General features: G+C 35.9%; 1 protein-coding gene across 2 annotated transcripts; it reads right to left on the reverse strand.

The window, feature by feature from the left end:
• Positions 1 to 10,756: 10,756 nt before the first annotated feature.
• LOC117334151 (very long-chain acyl-CoA synthetase-like) lies at positions 10,757 to 22,375 on the reverse strand. 2 transcript variants are annotated; one of them, XM_033893620.1, is made up of 11 exons: positions 20,917 to 22,375; positions 20,356 to 20,735; positions 18,826 to 18,936; positions 18,221 to 18,439; positions 16,017 to 16,175; positions 15,146 to 15,270; positions 14,704 to 14,895; positions 14,060 to 14,171; positions 13,422 to 13,617; positions 12,765 to 12,862; positions 10,757 to 12,453 (listed from the first exon to the last, which is right to left on the reverse strand). In XM_033893620.1, the coding sequence occupies exons 2-11, from the start codon at positions 20,723 to 20,725 to the stop codon at positions 12,143 to 12,145; spliced, it is 1,893 nt and encodes a 630-aa protein (XP_033749511.1). In that variant the 5' UTR covers positions 20,726 to 20,735; positions 20,917 to 22,375; the 3' UTR covers positions 10,757 to 12,142. The 2 variants fall into 2 exon arrangements, with proteins under 2 accessions (XP_033749511.1, XP_033749512.1); XM_033893621.1 differs by having other exon boundaries at positions 20,356 to 22,375.
• Positions 22,376 to 22,521: the final 146 nt, after the last annotated feature.

Below are 22,521 nucleotides of genomic sequence, written 5' to 3' on the forward strand. Positions count from 1 at the left end.
ATTCCCCAGATTAAAAAACTGATACTATAATGTGATGTAAAATGATATAGCCATTTCAAAATAAGCAGAGTAATATATTGTCCACCAGGAAAGAACTTTGCATGTCGTTGTCGAAGTCTTGACGAAATGGAGAACGTGTCTGCAAATATATATAAAAAAAAATAAAAACCAAAAAGAGGAAAGATCTTAAAATAGGGAGGGAGGGTGGGGTTTTACTTATCTCGGTAGCTTTTCCAAATATGTCTACCGGATATACTGTGCGAAGGGGAATTACTCCAAGATTAGGAGAGGTAACTTGGTACACTGCAAAGCAAAGCAATGAATAGAGAAATACCGCATGTTGTCGTATAATTCCCGTGCAAACTAGAAAAAAGAATTTAATAAACATATATCAAACTAGCCCCCAAATTAATAAGCTAGTCTTCAATTGATCAATGAAATTATATTTAAGAAATAATTTCTATTATGTTTAAATATTTGTTTTGTTGTTTTGAGCAAGATGAAACATCTCATAATACTCTTATGTAGCTATTGATCGAATAGGAGTAAGTAGGGTCAAACATCTGCTAGCTATGAAACATTAACATGTAAATATCTCCTGTATTCTAGTGATCAACTGAGATATTGAACATTGATTCTAAGACAAGGATATCAAAGACTTAATTATGGAAATTCTGGCAAATGATATATGGATAAATGGCAACAGTACCTGTAGATATAAATGTAACATGTGCAGTTGGTGCTGAATAAAGAATGGATGTATATACGTTCTTTGTCAATTCCTTAGTGATATTACAGTCTGAACGTTATCTAATTAAAGAAACAACTTATATAGAAGGAATCATGGATTCTTCGCAATATCTTAATATCTACAGTTAAATAGATAGCATCCGACAATTGTGTAATTCATCATACGTATGTTATAGTGATTGTCCTACCATGTTATATTTATAATGGTTTTTCAACCATATTGTGTTGATGGTGATTTTCCTACCATACTATTCTTATAGTGATTTTCCTACCATACTATGTATTTTGTGTTTTTCGTACCATACTATGTTTATAGTGATTTTCCTACCATACTATGTATGTTGTGATTTTCGTACCATACTATGTATATTGTGATTTTCCTACCATACTATGTATATTGTGATTTTCCTACCATATATGTTTATAGTGATTTTCTTCCATAATATGTTTACAGTAATTTTTTAACTGTGTTTGTAGTGATTTTCCTACCATATTACATCAATAATGACATTCTTCCCATGCTATGTTTACAGTGATTTTCCTACCATATATGTTTATATTGATTTTCTTCCATAATATGCTTACAGTAATTTTGAGCTGTGTTTGTAGTGGTTTTCCTACCATACTTTGTTTTAGTGATTGTCCTACCATACTGTGTTTTTAGTGATTTTCCCACCATATTACATCAATAATGACATTCTTCCCATGCTATGTTTACAGTGATTTTCCTGCCATACTGTGTTTTAGTGATTTTCGTACCATGCTTTAACACGCTCGTGTTGCATATTGATATTCACTCCTACTATGCATCGAGTCATTCATTTACAGTATACAAAACGTTTAGAACACAGTGTAAAATGTATACAAACAGTGCAAAATCATTATGTTAGCGATCGCCAATACTGACTGATAATTACTACTAAAGTTTCGAAATATGTCACTCCAAATAAACAGTATTAGGATGACGTCTTTGTACCTCGATTCAAACCTAAATATTGTCAAGCGTCATATATACAACCTCCATTCACGTGGACTCACAACTCATTTCGCTGACCTACATACATGTATAAGTAAATTGTCCCTTGCCCGCATTGGTACTCTATACGCTACCACTTACTACAATTGCACCGCAACTTAAAGTTTCTTTTAATTCCAGCATTATTTCTTAACGGATGATTTATCCGTGTTCTGTAAGCGCGGATTTGGGGACTCGGACAAGATAGTTTTTATCAGTATTGTTGTCATTTGGTTGCATTCGGAACTCGTGGGCAAAGATCAATAACTCTTACTGACTTTGAAGAGTGTTTAGGAATGGTAAGTGAATGAATTGTTGAAGACATGATGATTTACTACCTCGATAATTAAATCAAATCGATAACACCGTTATATAAATGACGTATATTTGCATGCATTGACAATACAAACTCCTTATTCGAAATAACCATTGAAATATTTGATCAATACATAGATGTATATACGATTTCTTTTCAGCGACTTGCTTCCAAATATAATCTGAGTGCACAGATATGTGTGATATGTTTAATAGGATCAAAGAGGAACCAATCAGAGGGAACGACGGATTCTGCAATTACTGCAGCGCAGATCTCTTAATGGTCAAGGATAATCGGCTCTTTTGTTCAGTCAATACTCAATGTTACAGTCACATGCTCTGCTTTGCAGTTGGTCAATAACATTTTTGTTTTGAAAAACGAAAAGATAGAAAAAGAAAGAAACAAACAAACAATTGTTGATGCGATTGCGTGTTTATACTTGAAATGACGTAATATTGGTAATAGTATAGAAAAAATAAATAGATTTAGAAAATAGTTTATCATCAATGTTAGAAATGAGTGAATTCAAAAAGAATGAATACAAGGTTTATTCCGGAATATCACAAAGAGAAGAACATACCGCAGCCTCCCAAAACACACGTACGCTCTCACCACACGCATGCATATCAAACGCGCGGGAGGCCGTCCTTAAATTACCTTAGCTATTGATAGGACGTAAAACAAATAAAACCAGAATAAAACCAAATGCTATTCTAGCATATCATAATAAAAACAACTGGTATCTGTTGATATAATAATACTGTAAACCTGGTAATATCCGCAGGGAATTTAATTTTGTAATAATCGTGGACATTAAAAATAGCGCAAAGACAAAAACCCAGCAAATGTTTATATTACAGGCAATGGTTGTGCCACTTTTAATACCCATGAAATAAGTCCGACTGGGACAAACAAGGAGTATTAGCCTCGTGAAATTTAACACCTTTAAAGTATACACTATAGACACTATATTTTGGGATAACACACTCGGACACATTTCAGTTAGTACCAGTTTATGAAAACATCTAGGAAGCACTTGAGTTTAAATTGTGACATAGATAAGTAATATTTATTTTGAAAAATGTGTTTTTCTAGATTTGTATTTCGGCAAAATATATATTGCACTGTATCGTGGAAAGTGTCAATAGAATATAACTAGTTCACAGCACAGTTTGAAACGTGAGAACGTTCAGCACATTTAGCTTTATACAAGATGTAAACGTATACAATATGTATACAATAAATACAGAATATCAACCTACAAGCGTAAACGGAATTCAAACTCAAAATTTATATAACCAGTCGGATATATAGATTTTCATGGAAACTCTCGAGAATGTACAAGGATGATCAGACGAGGTGTTTGGGTAGGAAGTTTAATTAAATCTCAAATCAGATAGCAAACCTAATTTATTTCAGTAATGAAAATTACTTATATTATAGCAATTAAATGTAATTATAATCCTGGTTACCTTTTGTACTACTAACACCTTATTATACCCCATTATTACATGACAATGAAGACTATTAACACCTTATTATATCCGAGTATTACATATAACAATGAAACATTTGTAAGTTTAGTACCTGAAAAGTAGAGAGTTTAAACCAAATTTCATGTTCTAATCGCCAGTGTAGCTACAAAACACAACGTACTATCCCCATTCTAACACGTTTGCTGTTATACTGGCCAATCAGAAAGAAGCTTTCAAAGTCGGTCGTTTGGTCACGCCCATATTGACGAGAGTACGATCTGTATGTTGACGAAGCGGTGTATTTTGATTGTTGCGAAAGTTCTCTTACCGAAGATTTAACGACAAATTTGGATTTACTCTACTGTATGGATAGCGATAAGTGCGTTTCGATTCGACAAAATCAGTTTTGGTGTGTTTCTATAGACCCAATCGTAATGTAAAGTTGTGTGCACTTGTTCTGTATTTCATTTTGATTTTGTTTGGCTAGATGCCTACACACGGACGGAATGAACGTTCAAATTAATAACCGACGATAAGAACAATGTTTTACTATTAAGCTATATTTATTTAACACATTGCATTTCATTTGGTACTCTACTTTCTGTTTATGTGTCTCCATTATAATGCTTCAGTGACGATCCATTACGGTGATATGAAATTTCGCTATAAGATGCGAACTTGACGTGATATTGTTTTGAATAGAAACGACGCGTAGCTTAATTGCGATGGGCGGGGCTTAACACGATTGATCATGTTTCCACCGCAGATTAGAACATGTTCCGTATCCAATCAATGCACTCGTTGTAAACGAAAAGTGTCAGAAGAAAGAATTGAAATAAATTTGGGTAACTGATTATCAAACAAAATTTCTTTTAACCTTAAATTTTACGCACTAAACAAATCGTATGCCATCTCCGCAAAAATTATCATTTCAACATCCCATGATAATTTTGATAATTTATGTAGTACACAATAAGTTATTTACGCAAATCAGGATATATTATTTATGGCAAAACATGAATCACCAGGCCCGGCCAGGATTTTCAAAAGGGTGGGAGGGTGGGGGGTCCAGTAATTTAGTAATAATGCGAGCGCCGTAGGCGCGAGACAATTTTTTTTTGCTTTTTTTTTTTTTTTTTTTACGAAGGGTCTGAGGGGCCGCGCCCTGATAGGGGGTTCAAGGGGGTCTATGCCCTCCGCGGAAAATGAAATATAGCACATTTCTAATAATTCGGGATCAGGCGCGGATCCAGGAGTTTTCGAAAGGGAGATCAAGTAATTAAGTGATCATGCGAGCGCCGTAGGCGCGAAGCGATTTATTTCCCTTTTTGCGAGAGGTCTGGGAGCCGCCAAGCGGGTACCAGGGTTATGAAGCCCCCCTGTGGATCTGCAATCGAAAGGGGTGCAGTAATTTCATGATAAAGCGAGCGCCGTAGGCGCGATGCGATTTTTTTGTTGTTGTATTTCCTCGTACCTGTTGGTAATTAGTATCACTCGATTCACGTTAAAATCGCGCATTCTTATTCATGTTGTGTTTCTGTCTTGTTCTCATTATGAACTCCATTAACTTCACAAATTATCATCAACTTATTGAATCTATGTGATGAAGTATTTCGTATTAAGATATACATATTGACTTACCAGGCTAGTGCAGACGACCGACACACAGGTCTGAGGATTGATATACTAGTATAAAAGTCGGAATGTTCCGGATGTATAAGATAAAGTTTTTATCGTTGCCTTCAAGAAAACATTATCGGTTCGAAAAATATACAGATATTTATCGAAATGAATAGTTAAATTCGTGTTTTCTCCCCTTTTTTTATATTTTGTATGTCAAAAAGTGGGGGGGGGGGGGGGGGGGCAAAAAGATATGTTTGCCCCCCACTGTAAAAAATGGGGGGCAAAAATTGATATCTTACATGAGCAACAATCTATCTTTAACGTCGTTCGCCATTCTTTGAGTTTGTTAACAAAATAATGATATCAGTGGAAGGGACGTTTTAAGGGGAAGGTGTTTAACTTTGAAGAAAAGGTCTTTAAAGTTCTTCAAAATCAACATTCCATTAATTAAACTTCTAAAGAAAGTCACAATACGACTGCAAGTTTTGAAAGAAAAATAAAGCCGAATTATTCGTAGGTCATCTAAATTCCTCTGTGAAAGAATTTTCTTGTATCTGAATAACAAGTTCAACACTGATATAAACCTCTGTAAAGAGTAGGTATTTGTAACGATGTGATCAGTGATATGATTATCGAGTTTATATTTTCATATACGGTACATCATTGGTGTATTACAAAAACTGAAGAATATAACAATATAAGAGTTACTAGCGAATATTTTAGTTTGGAGAATTTCTGTTGAAATCATCAAACAATACTAGTTCTTCAGTATACTGATATGACTAAACCCAACTAGCCCGTGACACCTTTTCGATACTTGCGTTTCACATAACTTGTCACAATCTGCATTACATTCATACATACATATATATTATACATGTATAAAATTACAATTGTTCAGCATCTCATTTCATTCATTGATACCTTTTCGATTAGTGCCATTAATTTCAAACACTGATAACGTATATATGCCAACAACTGTTTGCAATAAAAACAGGAAAATACACATATTGTGAATATTTGTGTGTATAATAATCACAATTCAGTAGGGGAGGCAGTTTATTTATACACAGAGTAACATATCTAATGGTATATTTGGTTGTAGACATCCATGACTATATGCAATGTATTCCCTGTTTATAAGCATGGGATATGCCTGCAGGTAAGTAGCATATGAAGCTCGTTCAATAATTATATAGCACATAGAGTGGTAGATTTTCTTGATCAAATAACGTATAACATTAAATAACCGGTTGTGGGATAATTAGTGTTAGTGTATTAGTGTTCTCAATATTTAACAAATGAATTAATGTATTAAACACATATGGATATCTGTCCAAATGATAATTATATAATTCAGGTTTTCTCAACCGAGAATATCGTTCAATTAATAATTACTCGTTTATTATAAATAGTTCATAGAACCCTTTGTTTAACTGAAGCTTTATTTATTCCACCATGCGTTTGTCCTCGAGGCTTGTTGTAACCTGTCCAAGCATACAATAATAAAAATTATTCCTAGAATATAATTTAATTGATCATAATGAAGACTGCTTGTTAATTTCTTCATTGGTAAGTTGTTGTTAGGTAGCAATATAGTTTGATTTATCCTGTACGGTTACTTTCCTTGGTTTTGTAGTTTATTTCCATATTTGCAATTAGAGTTATCGCCCTTTGCAGTTCCTGATATTTGGTAGCCATTGCTAGCGTGTGAGACAAATGTCCGATTAATTTCCTTCGGGACAGCTACCAACCATTATTATCAACCAACCTTGAACGCTGCTGTATTCATTGTCATTGATTGAGGATTATCATAAAGTATGAGAGGAAGAGGCCAGAGGCGCTCGGCCAGGCAGTCAAGCAGCCCCTACGCTAGGATAGGGAGCATGTAATACTGTAAATCCATCCCTTGAGCCCTCTAAGTCTACAATATCGAGCTGTGTTAGTCAGTTTGACCCTTACAATAGTAGACTTGGATATGTGGACCGATGCGTTTATCGTGTTCATGTCAATATACACATCAGTTCATCCAGGAGATGTATCTGGCATGTTAAAGCACATGCATACAGTAAGGTTAGGGGCAAATAGGGTTGGAGGTCTTGGATGGAGGAGTTATGATGAGCAGTTCCGCTTAAAAAGGGCCCAAAACCATGCTATTCCTTGGAATACAGTGGACCAGGAGCTGTTCTTTTATGGTAAATGGGCATTTTCCCTGGCCTGAAGCATGGATAGGTTCACCAATCATTCGGGACATCACCTTTCTGGAACTTATTCCTATTGTCATGGCAATTCTTATTTTGGGCTCTGAACTTGAAAAAAAAAAAATCATTTTGAATACAGATAATGAAGGCCTAGTGGCAATTTTGAACAAGAAAACTTCAAAATCGTGTAAAGTCATGGGTTTCATTCGCCCATTTATACTGAGGTGTATGTTGAACAATATTCAGTTTAGGGCAGTTCATATTGATGAGAAGTTAAATTGTATTGCTGATGCTATCTCTCGGCAGCAATGGGACCGCTTCCGCAGATTGGCACCTCTCGCAGAGCTGGTACCATCAGAAATTCCGGCTTCATTCCTAGAGTTGATATCCAACACGAAATTAACCGGCTCCTGAGAGCTTCCATTTCATCAAACTCTAGAAAAGTGTATGGGACTGGAATAGTTCGTTTCGAACAGTTTTGTAAAACTTACCTCTCAAGCTGTTCTTGGCCACCAACCCAACAGAGTGTAATGGAGTTTATCGCGTAGTTGTCGTCACAAGGTATTGCTCCATCTACTGCAAGGGCTTATATTTCTGGTATAGGTTTCAAATGTAAAATGAGTGGAGTTGTGGATGTGACTCAATTTTTCATTATCAAAAAAATGCTTCTTGGTATGGCAAGATTAGATGATAGATGTGATTCCCGCCTACCCATTACTCCAGAGCTCCTCACCAAGATTATCTACAGTCTACCTTATGTTTGTATTTCACCTTATGAAGCAAATATGTTTGCGGCCCTTTTTCAGTAGCATTTTTTGCATTTTTGCGTGTTGGGGAATTTGTAGCAGCTAAGCAGGGGGAGTATGGACATGCGTTATTGGTGCATAATGTCTCAGTTTCTACAATAGAGCGCCTTGTTCAGCTAAAGCTTCCTCATTCAAAAACAGATCAGTGTGGATCTGGGGTTGTCATAACACTACAGGAGAACAAGGAAACCGTTTGCCCATTTAGGTTAGTTAAGAATTTTATAGCCTCCCGTGGCCATGCCCCTGGAGTGTTTTTCTGTCACTGTAACAATGTTCCGGTGACTCGCTATCAGTTTTCAGCAGTTTTGAAAAAGGCTTTGAATGTAATTGACATTCATTCAAATGGCTAAAAGTCTCACTCCTTTAGGGTGGGGGCAGCTACCGTCGCTTCGTTGAAGGGTTTCTCTGATGAAAAATTTAAGGAAATTGGTCGTTGGGAGTCAAGAGCATAAAAAAATACATATGAATTTCAACTGTATCCTTATTGAAGATCAATTGAATTCATTTGTAGTCAGAATACCAGGTTTTTCCCCAACAAGGTAGCAAAGAAAAGAATTTCATATGCACGGTAGCTTTCTGTTCATCATTCAAAAATTGGCTCAATTGCAGTAACTTATTGTAAGCTTAAGTCTTCTCAGAGTGCCTCAAAAGAATTTGGATAGTTGGTTCATCCATTATAAGAAGAGCTTTCTGCCATGCACGGGCCTCCAAGGAAGGATCACGCCTTGACCTGGGTCGTTATGGTGGCCCCATCTTATGGCATGCCAAAGGAGGTTTAAGGTGGAACGGTGTTATCCGCCATATTAAACTTTTACTCCCCAATGGGAATCCTCCAGACATTTTAGTCATCCATTGTGGAGGCAATGATGTGGGTCAAGTGAATTCAGGATCATTGAGGTATAAAATGCTGTCAGATTTGGAAACCTTACAAACTATGTTCCCAAACACGAGAATTGTGTGGTCAGCAATTTTACCGCGTTTACGGGGGGGGAGGGGTCTTGCTTTTACGTGACTGTTTTTTTACTTTGGTGTGGTGTATTTGCTGAAATCTTGCCAAATCGCCCATAATCTTGCTTGGGTCGGCTCCTTAATCTTGATATACTGCAATTGGAATGCAGTATTTTTGTACATTGGCGTACATTATTTCTGCCGGGCACTTGGCCCCCCCCCCCCCCCCCCCCCCCCCCCCCCCCCCCACCCCCCCCCCCCCCCCCCCCCCCATCCTTTCAGTTTTTGCTGAATATATTTTTGAATTTTTGCGTCACGGTTGCACCGATTTTGTGGTGTTCTTTGTTTACTTGCTATTCAGTTTCTGCTGAATATTTTGTTTTTGAAAATTGGTCACTTTTTAACACCAAATTTTTTATTGTTTAAAACAGCAAAATTTAACAAACCAGGCTTTTCTCTCGCACTCTGTTGTGGCGGTGGCCAGCACTCGCATTCTGCTTGTGTTGCCATTTGGCTGAGTTTCTCCTGCACAACAGATTGCTGCTACATGTTTTTTGAACTTTGATTTAAAATTTGATTTCAAAAGATATCAAATAGTATTGGTTAGTATCTGCTATGATTTTGGGGGTGAATTTTCTGCTCCCAGTTTCCTCCCCAACTTCATTAGCTAGCGTGGTTTAAGTCATTGGCCATCATTTGCCACATAATCATAACAGTTAGCAAAAAATAAACCCAACATAAAATGTTTAATTTTTGTTTGTTATTTGTTTGAGTTGTCTTCTATTTGATAACTAACCAAGTCTCCTCAACTCAATAAGGAAAAATCTTATCGGTGAAATTTTCCCTAATATTATATGTGTTATATGTGTTATGACGCTTGACAATATTTAGGTTTGAATCGAGGTACAAAGACGTCATCATAATACTGTTTATTTGGGGTGACACATTTCGAAACTTCAGTAGCAATTATCACTCAGTATTGGCGATCGCTAACATAATGATTTTGCACTGTTTGTATACATTTTACACTGTGTTCTAAACGTTTTGTATGTTGTAAATTAATTTAGATTTGACTGACTCGATGCATTGTAGGAGCGAATATCAAAATGCAACACGAGCGATGTTAAAACAAGGTAGGAAAATCACTGTAAACATAGCAAGGGAAGAAAGTCATTATTGATGTAATATGGTAGGAAAATCACTAAAAACACGGTATGGTAGGAAAATCTCTAAAACAAAGTATGGTAGGAAAGCCACTACAAACACAGCTCAAAATTACTGTAAACATATTATGGAAGAAAATCAATATCAACATATATGGTAGGAAAATCACAATATACATACAGTGTAGTATGGTAGGAAAATCACACTATACATAGTATGGTAGGAAAATCACCATAAACACAATATGGTTGAAAAACCATTATAAATATAACATGGTAGGACAATCACTATAACAAAAGGTAACTACATACGTATGAGGATTTACACAATTGTCGGATGTTATCTATTTAACTGTAGATATTATGACATTGCGAAGAATCCATGATTCCTTCTATATAAGTTGTTTCTTTAGATAACGTTCAGACTGTAATATCACTAAAGAATCGACAAAGAACGTATATACATCCATTCTTTATTCAGCATCAACTGTATATGTTACATTTATATCTACAGGTACTGTTGCCATTTATTCATATATCATTTGCCAGAATTTCCATAATTAAGTCTTTGATATCCTTGTCTAAGAATTAATAATCAGTATCTCAGTTGATCACTAGAATACAGGAGATACTTACATGTTAATGTTTCATAGCTAGCAGATAAGGAAAACGTCTGTGTATATCGTTGTTCTGCATGTTTGACCCTACTTACTCCTATTCGATCAATAGCCACATAAGAGTATTATGAGATGTTCAAAACAACAAAACAAATATTTAAACATAATAGAAATTATTTCTTAAATATAATTTCATTGATCAATTGAAGACCAGCTTATTAATTTGGGGGCTAGTTTGATATATATTTATTAAATTCTTTTTTCTAGTTTGCACGGGAATTATACGACAACATGCGGTATTTCTCTATTCATTGCTTTGCTTTGCAGTGTACCAAGTTACCTCTCCTAATCTTGGAGTAATTCCCCTTCTCACAGTATATCCGGTAGACATATTTGGAAAAGCTACCGAGATAGGTAAAACCCAACCCTCCCTCCCTATTTTAAAATCTTTCCTGTTTTTGGTTTTTATTTTTTTTATATTTGCAGACACGTTCTCCATTTCGTCAAGACTTCGACAACGACATGCAAAGTTCTTTTCTGGTAGACAACAGATTACTCTGCTTATTTTGAAAAGGCTATATCATTTTACATCACATTATAGTATCAGTTTTTGAATCTGGGGAATATCCTGTTTCCAGTTCCCTCCAACTCTTTAGCTGTCACGTGGTTGACGTGTTTGGCAATCATTCGTCATTTACTTGTAAGTTAAGACCAATTAAAAGACATTAGTAGTGAATAGATGTTATCTTTGATTTTTTTTGTTTTTGTTTTTTTGTTCAGAATATCTTCTATCAGAAGATGTCATTAATTTGAAAGAAATTGTTTGGTTATATCTCATATCTAATATTTGCTGTTTGGAAAAAAAGAATGAAAGTATAAGCAAAGTATTTTTTAGAATATTACATTTAAATCAAACATACCATATATATTGAGAGAAGTAAAACAAACATGGAAGCCGGTAACCATGATATGTAGAACGGATACAAATTAAGATGTTTTTATCCTGCGTGGCCACTTTATCAAACCTAATTACTTTGCTTATGTTTGTTAATGGAAATTGTGCTACAAAAAAAAAAAAAAAACACTCCTCAACCTCATCGGCAATTTGATATCTTCAGCGAATATTTGCTCAGTATCTTCCGTTACTATCTTCACTGAAAGACATTACCCAAACAATATTTCAAGCATAAGTTAGCGTGAACGGTTATTTACAGTAAGAGAAGAATGTCTACAGCCTCGATTTTATGACTTGGTGGTAAGACGCAGACTCAAGAGGAGAATATGTTTTGTTTTTTACGTCAACACAGTAGACAGGGTCGCTTAAGATGTCTGGGTTGTAACCCTCTTTAACAAGGTCTACCTTCCTATGCTTCATTGTCTGTGTGACCTCAAAATTGGTTTGGAACCTCAGAAATATAGGTCTAGCATACTTTGGAAGTGATTTAGCACATTTCCGGTAGATTTGTTGTAGTACTTCCGGTGTTATGGTTGAGTGATCTTTAAGGAGGATGGCTGCCATTCCTGCTCTTCCATCATTATCTACAATACACCAAATGTTAGTCAACACCAAAATACGAGTTGGGGTACCAATCTTGCAAAAGGAATTTTCAAAATACACAAAAAGAAGTAAAGTAAAAAATGAAAGCTGGATACAGTTAGCCAAACATCCATGAAGCTGCATCATACTGTCGCTTCGTCCTGCTTACACTCGTCTGCAATTGTAGTGGCCTTAAGTGTCAACATATCGTATTCAATTTCAAACACTCGCGCAAATTCCACACAGCGCATGTCGTTAAAAGAACTTAACATAGTTTAGTATTATTTTCTTTTTCGAGTGAGTAATTACTAACCTGGTACCTCTACACCGTACACGTTGACATCTTGTATAAAACTCAATGTACTCAACACCTCAGCTACCTCCCGTGTTGACACGTTCTCGCTTTTCCAACTGAAATGACGGCAAAGTTGTAATGTTATTGAAGCATATAACTGTAAACACATTTATTTGGCGCACTCAAAGTTTAGCACAAACCTTAATTAAACCTGATAAGTGCGATGATAAATTGCCTGCCCCACAATAGTGAATTTTGTATAAACAATTTACTCGTAGTGATTACAATCAGGGAAGTCACGATTAATCGGGATGCTTTCAACGCTGAAGTAACATTACCGCCAGTTGCAGTAATATCAAAGGCTACATTTATTTTATATATGAGAATAAATATATATTTGTTAGGACGGAACTATTTCTACACGAAAATGTTTTTCATTGAGGTCTTCACACCTTTAATAATGCAATTACGTGATTTGCGGACACATACATTCCCGAAAAAACTCACTTTAACAAATTTTACTAATTTATGTAACAATTTGAATAAAGTTACAGCATTGCTGTTTACGTAATAGTACAAAGCGAAGTGTATCCCCAAGTCTGTCCCGAAAGTACGTAGTGATACTAACCAAAATGTATCCAAAATGCTGTCCCGAAAGTACGTAGTGATACTTACCGAAATGTATCCCCAAGTCTGTCCCGGAAGTACAGATAATAATCTTTGTCGACAAAAACTATGTCTCCGAAGTTGAAGTAGGCGTCGCCTTTGACGAAAACATCCCTGAGGAACTTTTTCTCGTTGATAGACTTGGACCCCACATAAAATTCTGTCGTAGTATCGGGTACAGCGGATATTATCAGGCCTTCTTCGCCTGTTGATTATAGACATTTCTATATCAAACATTTCACTTAAATTAAATTCGCACTCTTGGTCCAGTTGTTCAAAATGTGATTAACTTAATTGCTTGATTAGTGAGAACCTCATTTCTCCTTTACTTCAAAACCTGTGTCTGTGTATTTCTTATAATAAACAGACTGGAATTGACTGAAGACTGCCACATAATTTCATAAAATGTTTTCAAGTTAGTGTTACCAGAAATGGTTTCATCATAATTTTGAAATTGTTGTTAAACTTTTATGAACCTATTCACCTTTTGAACAAATCAGTCTTGGTCAACATTGTTATGTAAATTACTTATAAATATACTTCATAAACGATTGTGAAAACGGGCATGTGTGACAGTAACAATGCCTGACAACAAAGAAAGTATTCTTCGGTCATATTGAACTTCTGTAAATATGTGTATAATAGACCTGCGCCACAGTCGATGCAGAATCCGTCCTTTCCTCTGATTGGCTCCTCTTTGATCCTATCAAAACGTATCACACGTACTTGTACACTCAGTTTGTATTTGGAAGCAAGTCGCTATAAAAGAAATTGACAGAAGTATTGATTACAAATATCAAAATGCTGGTCGAAAACAATGTTATCACTACATATATGTAATATCAAACCTAATTCAAATAACAGTGTATTGGATTGAATTAAGTTCATCACATGCAGTGACAATAAATCATCATGTCATCCGTTTGCGAGTCCCCCCGATCGATTCGCTCCCGTTTGGGTACACTAGTTAAAGTCATTAAGAGTTATCTGTCTTTTGCCAATGATTTTTCACATTTCAAGTTTAGAGGAAATGGAGTGCATGCTTCTAATTAAGTAATTAACAATTCATCGACCTTACTTTATACGTCTCAGATGAGTAAATATGCATGTCTCCTCCAAGTAAGGACAAATGTATGCTGTGCAAGTAAATATGATGTTTGCCCTCTATTCAAGTGACTCTGATAACATTTGTTTTTGCAAAAAGGGGGGGGGGGGGGGGGGGGGGGGGGGATGGTAAACATGAATTTTAGATATCCCTGCATAGTTTAGAACAGAAAGCCCTGTATCTAACCATTAGTGGGGAAATTCTTCCGATGGCCCCAACTTTGTTGGTGAGGTTGATGGTTAGTGATGTCCCTTCTGTAGCTCCAAAATGTTCAACGATCACCGGAATTTTGAATCTGTCCTGAAATTTCTTCCATATATCCAATCGAAGACCGTTTCCCATCGCAATGCGGATGTTGTGAACGCCATCTAGCGGTGACTACATCGAAATAAAGATGTACTTGACTGACCAGATATATGCAATAACTGTATAAATATAATTAAACATTGCAAGGGAATAAATCCAGCTGATCAGCAGACAAAAGGACAAAACAAGACATTCCGAAATTCGTATGTTTAACTCATTCTAATATGAACTGACACTCCTTTGAAACAATACAGCCAAACGGATCTATTGATAGAAAATTGACTGTGAATTTTATTTCGATTTAAATATTGATGGTACTTACCTCCGGAACTTTAAGAATATACCGAAAGAGTTCTCCAATATAATGTACGACTGTGACCTTGTACTTCCGGCAGTCATCCCAGTAATGGCGGGCGGAAAACTTCCGACGAAGAACCATACTACAACCTAATTGACAAATAACGTATAGTTGACTTAGTAATGACAACAATAAGATAATAAACAAAACCAATCCTAATATCGAATCTAGAATAGAATAACATTAACCTAGGTTGCGTTCAGGTGTGTTATTGTTGAACACACAACGACCGGTGACCTCTCCTGGTTAATTTGTCACGTGTAAACGTTTAATAACAATTAAATACAGAAACGTCGGATGCAAAACAACCTTTTGTAAGCATCCATTTAACATTGGATAACAAGAAGCTTTCATGGTCTACATAATCCTTTTGGTATACTCCGAAGTGCTTTTATTGAATATTTCTACTATCTAAATAATAGAAACAGCGCAAACGGATGCATGATACACCTGTTTGGCCCTACTAAATGATCTTTTAGTTATATATATATATAATTACCAGAAATTAAATCGATTAATCCCAAGCAAATCCAAAGAAATATTTTTCCAAAAATAAATCCAAATTGTCCTTTTTAGACGACCCTTACATTGACATCCATGCCAAAAAGGTAGTACCATTCCACATGGTTTTACTGAAATTTAGACTATTTAACCGCAGCATCAAAATACTTTTGCAGTATATATTTTAAAACGAATTAACTTATTAAGAGTTTGAAAGGTGGTTCAGTTGGGCAAGATAGACTGTGCTAAACCTGTGTTGATTGTTTAACATTAGGTTTTCTATTTTTTAATTTTTTTTTTTTATATATATAATTATGTAAGAAGTGTTACATACCGACTGCAATGGTGTTGAATAGACATAACGTTGTCGCTCCACTGTGGTAAAGAGGCGTCACGGCGTACGAAACGTCGTTGGCATTAAAATCAAAAGACGCCCAAATCTTTGAAGAGCCAATTGCCTTTGCTTGGTTACATATAGCTGGTTTGGGAAGGCCTGAAGAAAAACTTCATTGCATATACCGCAATTTAACAAAGTATGTGCTTAGTTGAGGGATACAATGATTATTGTGTCTGTGCGTCGGTCCGTAATAAGCTTGTGTACATGATATAGCATGGATCCCAGGACATATTTCGTTCATACATACCATCACAAGGTCAAGTTTTACACCTGTTTACAGCGTGGTGGTTATCGGTCAAAGGTCACACTTGATCACTTCCATAATAAAACAACTGGTGTAGAAAAGATCTCACGAACACCAAGAAACATTTATTTCATTACCATTTTAACTCGGTCGTTTGACTGTTAATGTTCCTTTTACTGCAACAATCAATTGATACACAATTTTATTCGTAGTAAACTATATACAGAAAATGCTATCAACAATGATACCATAATTTAGCTACCACTGTGTGTGATTTTAAACTAAAATTGCAGGAAGAATGTGTTCGTTTAAAGTAGTTTGTTTTTGCATGTGATACACATTGGATTCATTAAAAGAGTGAGAAACAGTGAACAATTAAACATACAGATAATAATAAAACTGTATCCTGCATATAATAATTAAACTGTATCAGCAAAAATATGAACATTTACTTCTTAGTTCATTGGATAATTTATTCAAAATTTGGCAACTAGATATAATGAAACGATTTGTATAAAACTTAGTCCACATAATGACAAGTACTGTTTGATCCCTCAGAATAATCACCATGGTTTACCTTAGACAAAATTGAATCCATATGGATATCTAAGATGACCGTGCGGCACATTTTTGTGATTTACATATTTTATTCATTAAATTATCACTGTAACCTCCAAATACAGTACAACAATAAATAAGATGTTGAAATACACAGGAATTAATATTTATCAGTCTACCACTTAATACCAGGTACTGCTTGGTCTCTCTGAGAAATCCGAGACCATGCTTAACCTTAGATAAATTTGAATCCATATGGTTTCTACGTGTTGAATGTTCTCGCCATTAAAATTTCAATTCAGTTTATCATTATCAAGTTCACAACGCTTCTGTTTTGAAGTTAAAACCATACATTTAGTTTTTTCTACGTTAATAATCATTTAATTATTTAATACACCACTTTTCAACATAACTTAAAGTCGTCTTGGATCATGATACAGACTTAAGTTCCCATGATCTATTTCCTTAGGCCAGGAATCAACACTATTCAAGAGGGCTGTTTCACACAGGAGTAGTTTACACGGGAACCTTAAAGGAGATCGTGTTTTGTTTTGTTTTTAAATCAAAGAAAGAACTATGAACATGTTTCTCCAATATTTTGGAGGGTACAGGTAGGACTGAAGGGCCTGTAACTGGACAGCTCTGAAACCTTCCCATCCTTGTGTAAATGTACATTTGCGAGCTTCCAATAACTTGGAAATGTACTATTTTGAATATTCATGATCAGGATGTATGTGAGCGTTGGAGCAATTTTTGAACCAGCTAATTTCAGAAGCTTTGAGCTATTTTCATCTAGGCCGATTGCCTTACACTCATCAAGAGAATATCAGTACCGAAATGTAAAGTCAACTGTAATGTTGGGAATACCAAAAATAGCAACTGGGGACAGCTTTCGTTTTTGAAACCTAGACAGGCGCCGATGGTACTATCCCATCTCGACTATCGGACTACAGTGCCTTCAAAAGGAGGCAACATTTTTAGTACTTCACATTGACACCTTAGTTAACCAATTTAGATTTTCAAATTTAAATTAAATATTTCACTACCGGATAGTGGTGGCGTCACAATAGGTTCAATTTCAATCTCGAGCTGGATTTGATAGCGCCCTGATGAGCCTCAAACATGTATATAACTAATGGGAATTCACGGTCATATTGTCATATTGTGTAATACAACTTCATTTCTTCTAAAACTGAGCGGTTACTATCTGTTCATACATGTGTGTAACCAATGGGAGGTCAGTTTTATGTCTTGTTATGTACTAACACGTTTTAGGTTTAAGTCAAAAGCATCTATTTCTTCTAAAGCTTTAATCAGATAAGATATTGGACATGTTTACCTGTTGTGCCAGACGTATAAATGTAACATACTGGTGACATCATTGTAACATGAGAGCGCAAGTTTTTGCTCACAGGAAGCGGAAGTGTCTTTTCCATTACATTATCTAACGAATGGTATCCTGGAGGAAGCACATATGGCAAACGTCCCTGGACGTAAATTGGGATATTGTCTGACAAGTTGTGGCGTATTTCCTCAATAGATTCAAACAGACCGTCCCCTGTGAAATGTTAAATATGGACAAACAACGTAAAACATCACATACATATGTTGCTGTAAAAGTACTTTTCTTCAAGGGGAAAACGTTAGATATAAATGAGAAAATATGAAGTATCAGAATCACAACATTTATTTTGTGAGTTTGTTTTTGTTTTATACAGGACAATATTAATTTTTCTTATTTTTTTTTTTATAGTTTGTCGTTTTTTCATATTGATATAAGGTTACTTCAGAAATCAGTTGGAGCAACGTAAAACACCAGGACTTATTTGATAATGATATGCAATGCATATTCTATTGTATTACTACGTTTATGTATTAAAATAGAACATAGAAATTGAATATTACACTGACGTCAAACGATTGGTTTGAACACCATTCCTGTACCTGAGCCAACAATGATGACCTTGGCATTACTAGTCCGGATGGAGTGAAGAAGAGGCTCTGCTGTTAAGTGGTAGTTGATGAAGGCATCCACCATACCAATTTTCTGCAGACCTGTTAAGATACATGCATGTTAACATACATGTAGTTATTAATACATAGAGTAACACTTTGAAAAAATAGGGAGACATGGCTTGGTATTGATAGTGGTAGCGTAATTGCATAGGGAAAAGATCAGACATCAAATCCGATAGGATATGATAAACGAAGGATATAATTTAGAATAGTCTTAGTAACATGTGTTCTGTACGACGAGAGTAAGTCCAGAAACTGGCTAGTAAAATCCGGAATCTGTTGACCGAGAGGAGACAAACTTATCAGCTGCTCTTTAAAATCATAATGATAGGATAGTTATTGAAAGTATGTTCTGTTAAATCTGTTCATGACATTTTCCGAGTGAAACTGAGTTTTGTAAATAAATGTTATTGGGAAACTTTACCAATAAACTATGTCCTAATTATGTCACGTGTGTTATGATAATGACTTTGTATTGCAATGTTTAGAAACATTAAATATATCTATGCAACATAGAATTTCATTTCGACTTTGTTAGGGGGAGCTGAAAAGTGATATTGACCAAGATTTTGTCTTTCTATTTGGATATCTCTTAGATTGTGCAATCTTAATACTCACCTCATCAGAATGAATATCTGATAAATATTCAAATTAAATTGGGAAAATACAAGAATATGTTTACATTAACTGATAAAGTTGTGGCATTCTATACATATGTTATAGATATACGTTACAGATAACAATTGATCATCACTCGTATATGTGCAGGTACACGAATTGTTGTGTTCTTACCTACACGTGTGGTGACAGGTATCGACACAATCAGAACAAAGGGGGAATACTGGCATGTAAAAGAAGCCATAATTCTTACTGAATTTCTATCAAAACGAGGACAGACTATCAATAAAATATAGATTTTCATGGTAACTATTAAATAAGTACAGGGTTATGACCGCTGGCCTTTAGTTGAGTGTTCGCCAGTGAGGAGGGTTATGTTTTTCACCCCCTGGCCTTTAGATGAATGTTCGCCCCTTTGGTGGAAGGATGTTGGTTCTGTCCGCTGGCCTTAAGTTTAGCGTTCGCCACATGTGTGGAAGGATGCGGGCTCTGTCCCCTGATTGCGACCAAGTTAATAAAACTGGTACTTGCTACGCTGCTTGGCGCCAGCTTTAAAGTTGATGGCAAGGACTGCCTCAACCATCGTCAGTACAATGTGGTATGTTTCTACTGTTTCTAGGTGTCGCATTTCAGTGCGATTTGCACTATAAAAACGGCCACCACAGTTCCATTATCCGTTAGCATCGACCTAAGAGACCCCTTTGAGATAATGTGTAAATGTTTAATTAAGATATAGAAATTATAAGTAAGAATAAAATTTGAATGGAACTGTCGTAAGAGCCAAGATGAATGAAATTTCATGAGTAAATGAGTAAATATATTCACATATAAAATACATACCAAGAAGCGTCCAGACAAAGGATGGTTCATTCTGTATCATAGCTGCCACGGTGTCTCCAGGTGTTAGGTTCAGAGAAAGGACTATATTTGCAATTTTATCTGCCATGGCGTTAACTATTTCATAGCTATACTCTCTGTCCTCGAAATAGAGAAACACCTTTTTGGGGTGCTGCTTTACATGTTCTTCGAACCTATCAATAAGGTACACCTCATTAGCTAAGTCAGGATTCATCTTGTCACCTATTTTCTTGGTCCCTAACATGGTGGTAAAATCGTCCCCGATCCATGGGAACAGAGTACGCCATACTGCAATGGCGCCCCCTACAGTTCCCGCAGCACCATAAAGAACTTCCTGTCGGCTAGGAGGCATTGTCACACCACTATCAGAAAGAACAGATACACCTGCACGTAATATATATTATCACAGGAATGATACAAAAAATTGTGGATTTATGGTAAAACGGATGTACACTGTTATTGATTCACCTTACAAAGAGCACGATTACAATACACTGATATTTAAACACTAAATTGTATATCTATTTGTGCAATGAGACATACCTGTGATGTGGTCCTTGTACGCCAGCCACGGTATTATCTTATAACGCCGTGTTTAACAGCGATCCTTTTATAACACCCGATTGACCTTGGCCTCCAGTAAGACCTATATCAAGTTGAAGTGTTGCTAGATATTGGGCCAGTATATAGGACTATATGTGTATACAGAAATAGTAACAATGCACAGCACTAGCACTGTATGCTATGCATTTATTGCATGCGCATGTTTGTTAATGTTGCTCTTCAATATGTTACTCATTAATGTATTAATGTAACATATACATTGTTGTACATTGTAGCAGCTTGTACATTCTGATGACGTAACAATGTTTACAGGTCCCGCTTTGTGTCTGCACTGCCTGACACGATGGATTCATTATGTATTTCTTTTTTTTTTTTTTTTTGGTTAGTTTTTTATGTTCAAATTCATCAGATATGATAGAATAACCTCAATCAATCAATGTAGTCTTTTGTGCCGGTCATGTTACCAACCGCGAGAACACGAGGACCGAAAAAAACATGATAAGGCCAATGGACACCGAACATTGAAATCCGGCTGTTAACACACACAGAACTGACGAAGGAATTATTAAATGAAATGTTCATTTAAGACCAAAATTACGTTTGTTCTGCACAGTTATGAATGCAACATTAACCAACATGCGTAAAAAACACTAAAATGTGAATAATGTCAAAATTCTTAATTATATCATAACCTGGTATCTCGGACGTGATGCCGTTTTCCTTCAACGCATTGCAGATTGCAGACTTTTTAAATGTTGATGAAATGAAAGTTCATATGTACTGCTGACAAAAATGCTTAAACCGTCCATTCATCTGTCCACAAACACTGTTGTTATATGAAACAAATAATATTAGGGAATATTTCACTGATAAGATTTATTTTATATTGAGTTGAATAGAATGAGATTAGTTATACTCTTACCCTGGACAGGGGAATCCACAGTTTGACCGGTCTGATATTTTCTTATCTTACCCTAAGGTTGAGACAGGCTACACGTGCTCTTTGCGCGTTCTCAATAATTTCGACATCGCAGCAACAATACAATGACGTCGCGTCGACAATTAAGTCGCGTCACGTTAGCCTTGCCTTTCATTGATGTAACGGCAATATTATATACATACGAGTGTAAACAGGGTCAGAGACAAATGATAATTTCTTCCCTAGGAAATGGGACAGGGGAATATCTACCCTCGGGGCAAAAGTCTGCCAATTAAGCCTCATGTTTGGTAACTTTAGAATTTCACCCTCGGGATGAGATCCCCGTCTTACTTCCGAGTGGGTGAAAGATTATAGTATTCTTTTCTGGGACACAAGGCGGAATACTAGGGTGCATGTATATAGGACATTAGAACAAGATCTTTCACAAAAGACCCTTAGTAATAACGAGTTAAATCTAATCTGGTATGAAGTATAGTTAGAACTGAGACACCTACCTTCTACATCCCCTACAGATGAATGCAATAGTCCCGTTGACATGGTTACAAGGATAATTTTAGTAAAATTATTTAAGGGATTGCCTTTAAATTTCCAGGGATCGTACAAAAGAGATGCCATTAACAGTTTTATCACAAATTGGGAGTTAG

Source organism: Pecten maximus, chromosome 9 (genome assembly GCF_902652985.1).
Source record: "Pecten maximus chromosome 9, xPecMax1.1, whole genome shotgun sequence".
Lineage (NCBI taxonomy): Eukaryota > Metazoa > Mollusca > Bivalvia > Pectinida > Pectinidae > Pecten > Pecten maximus.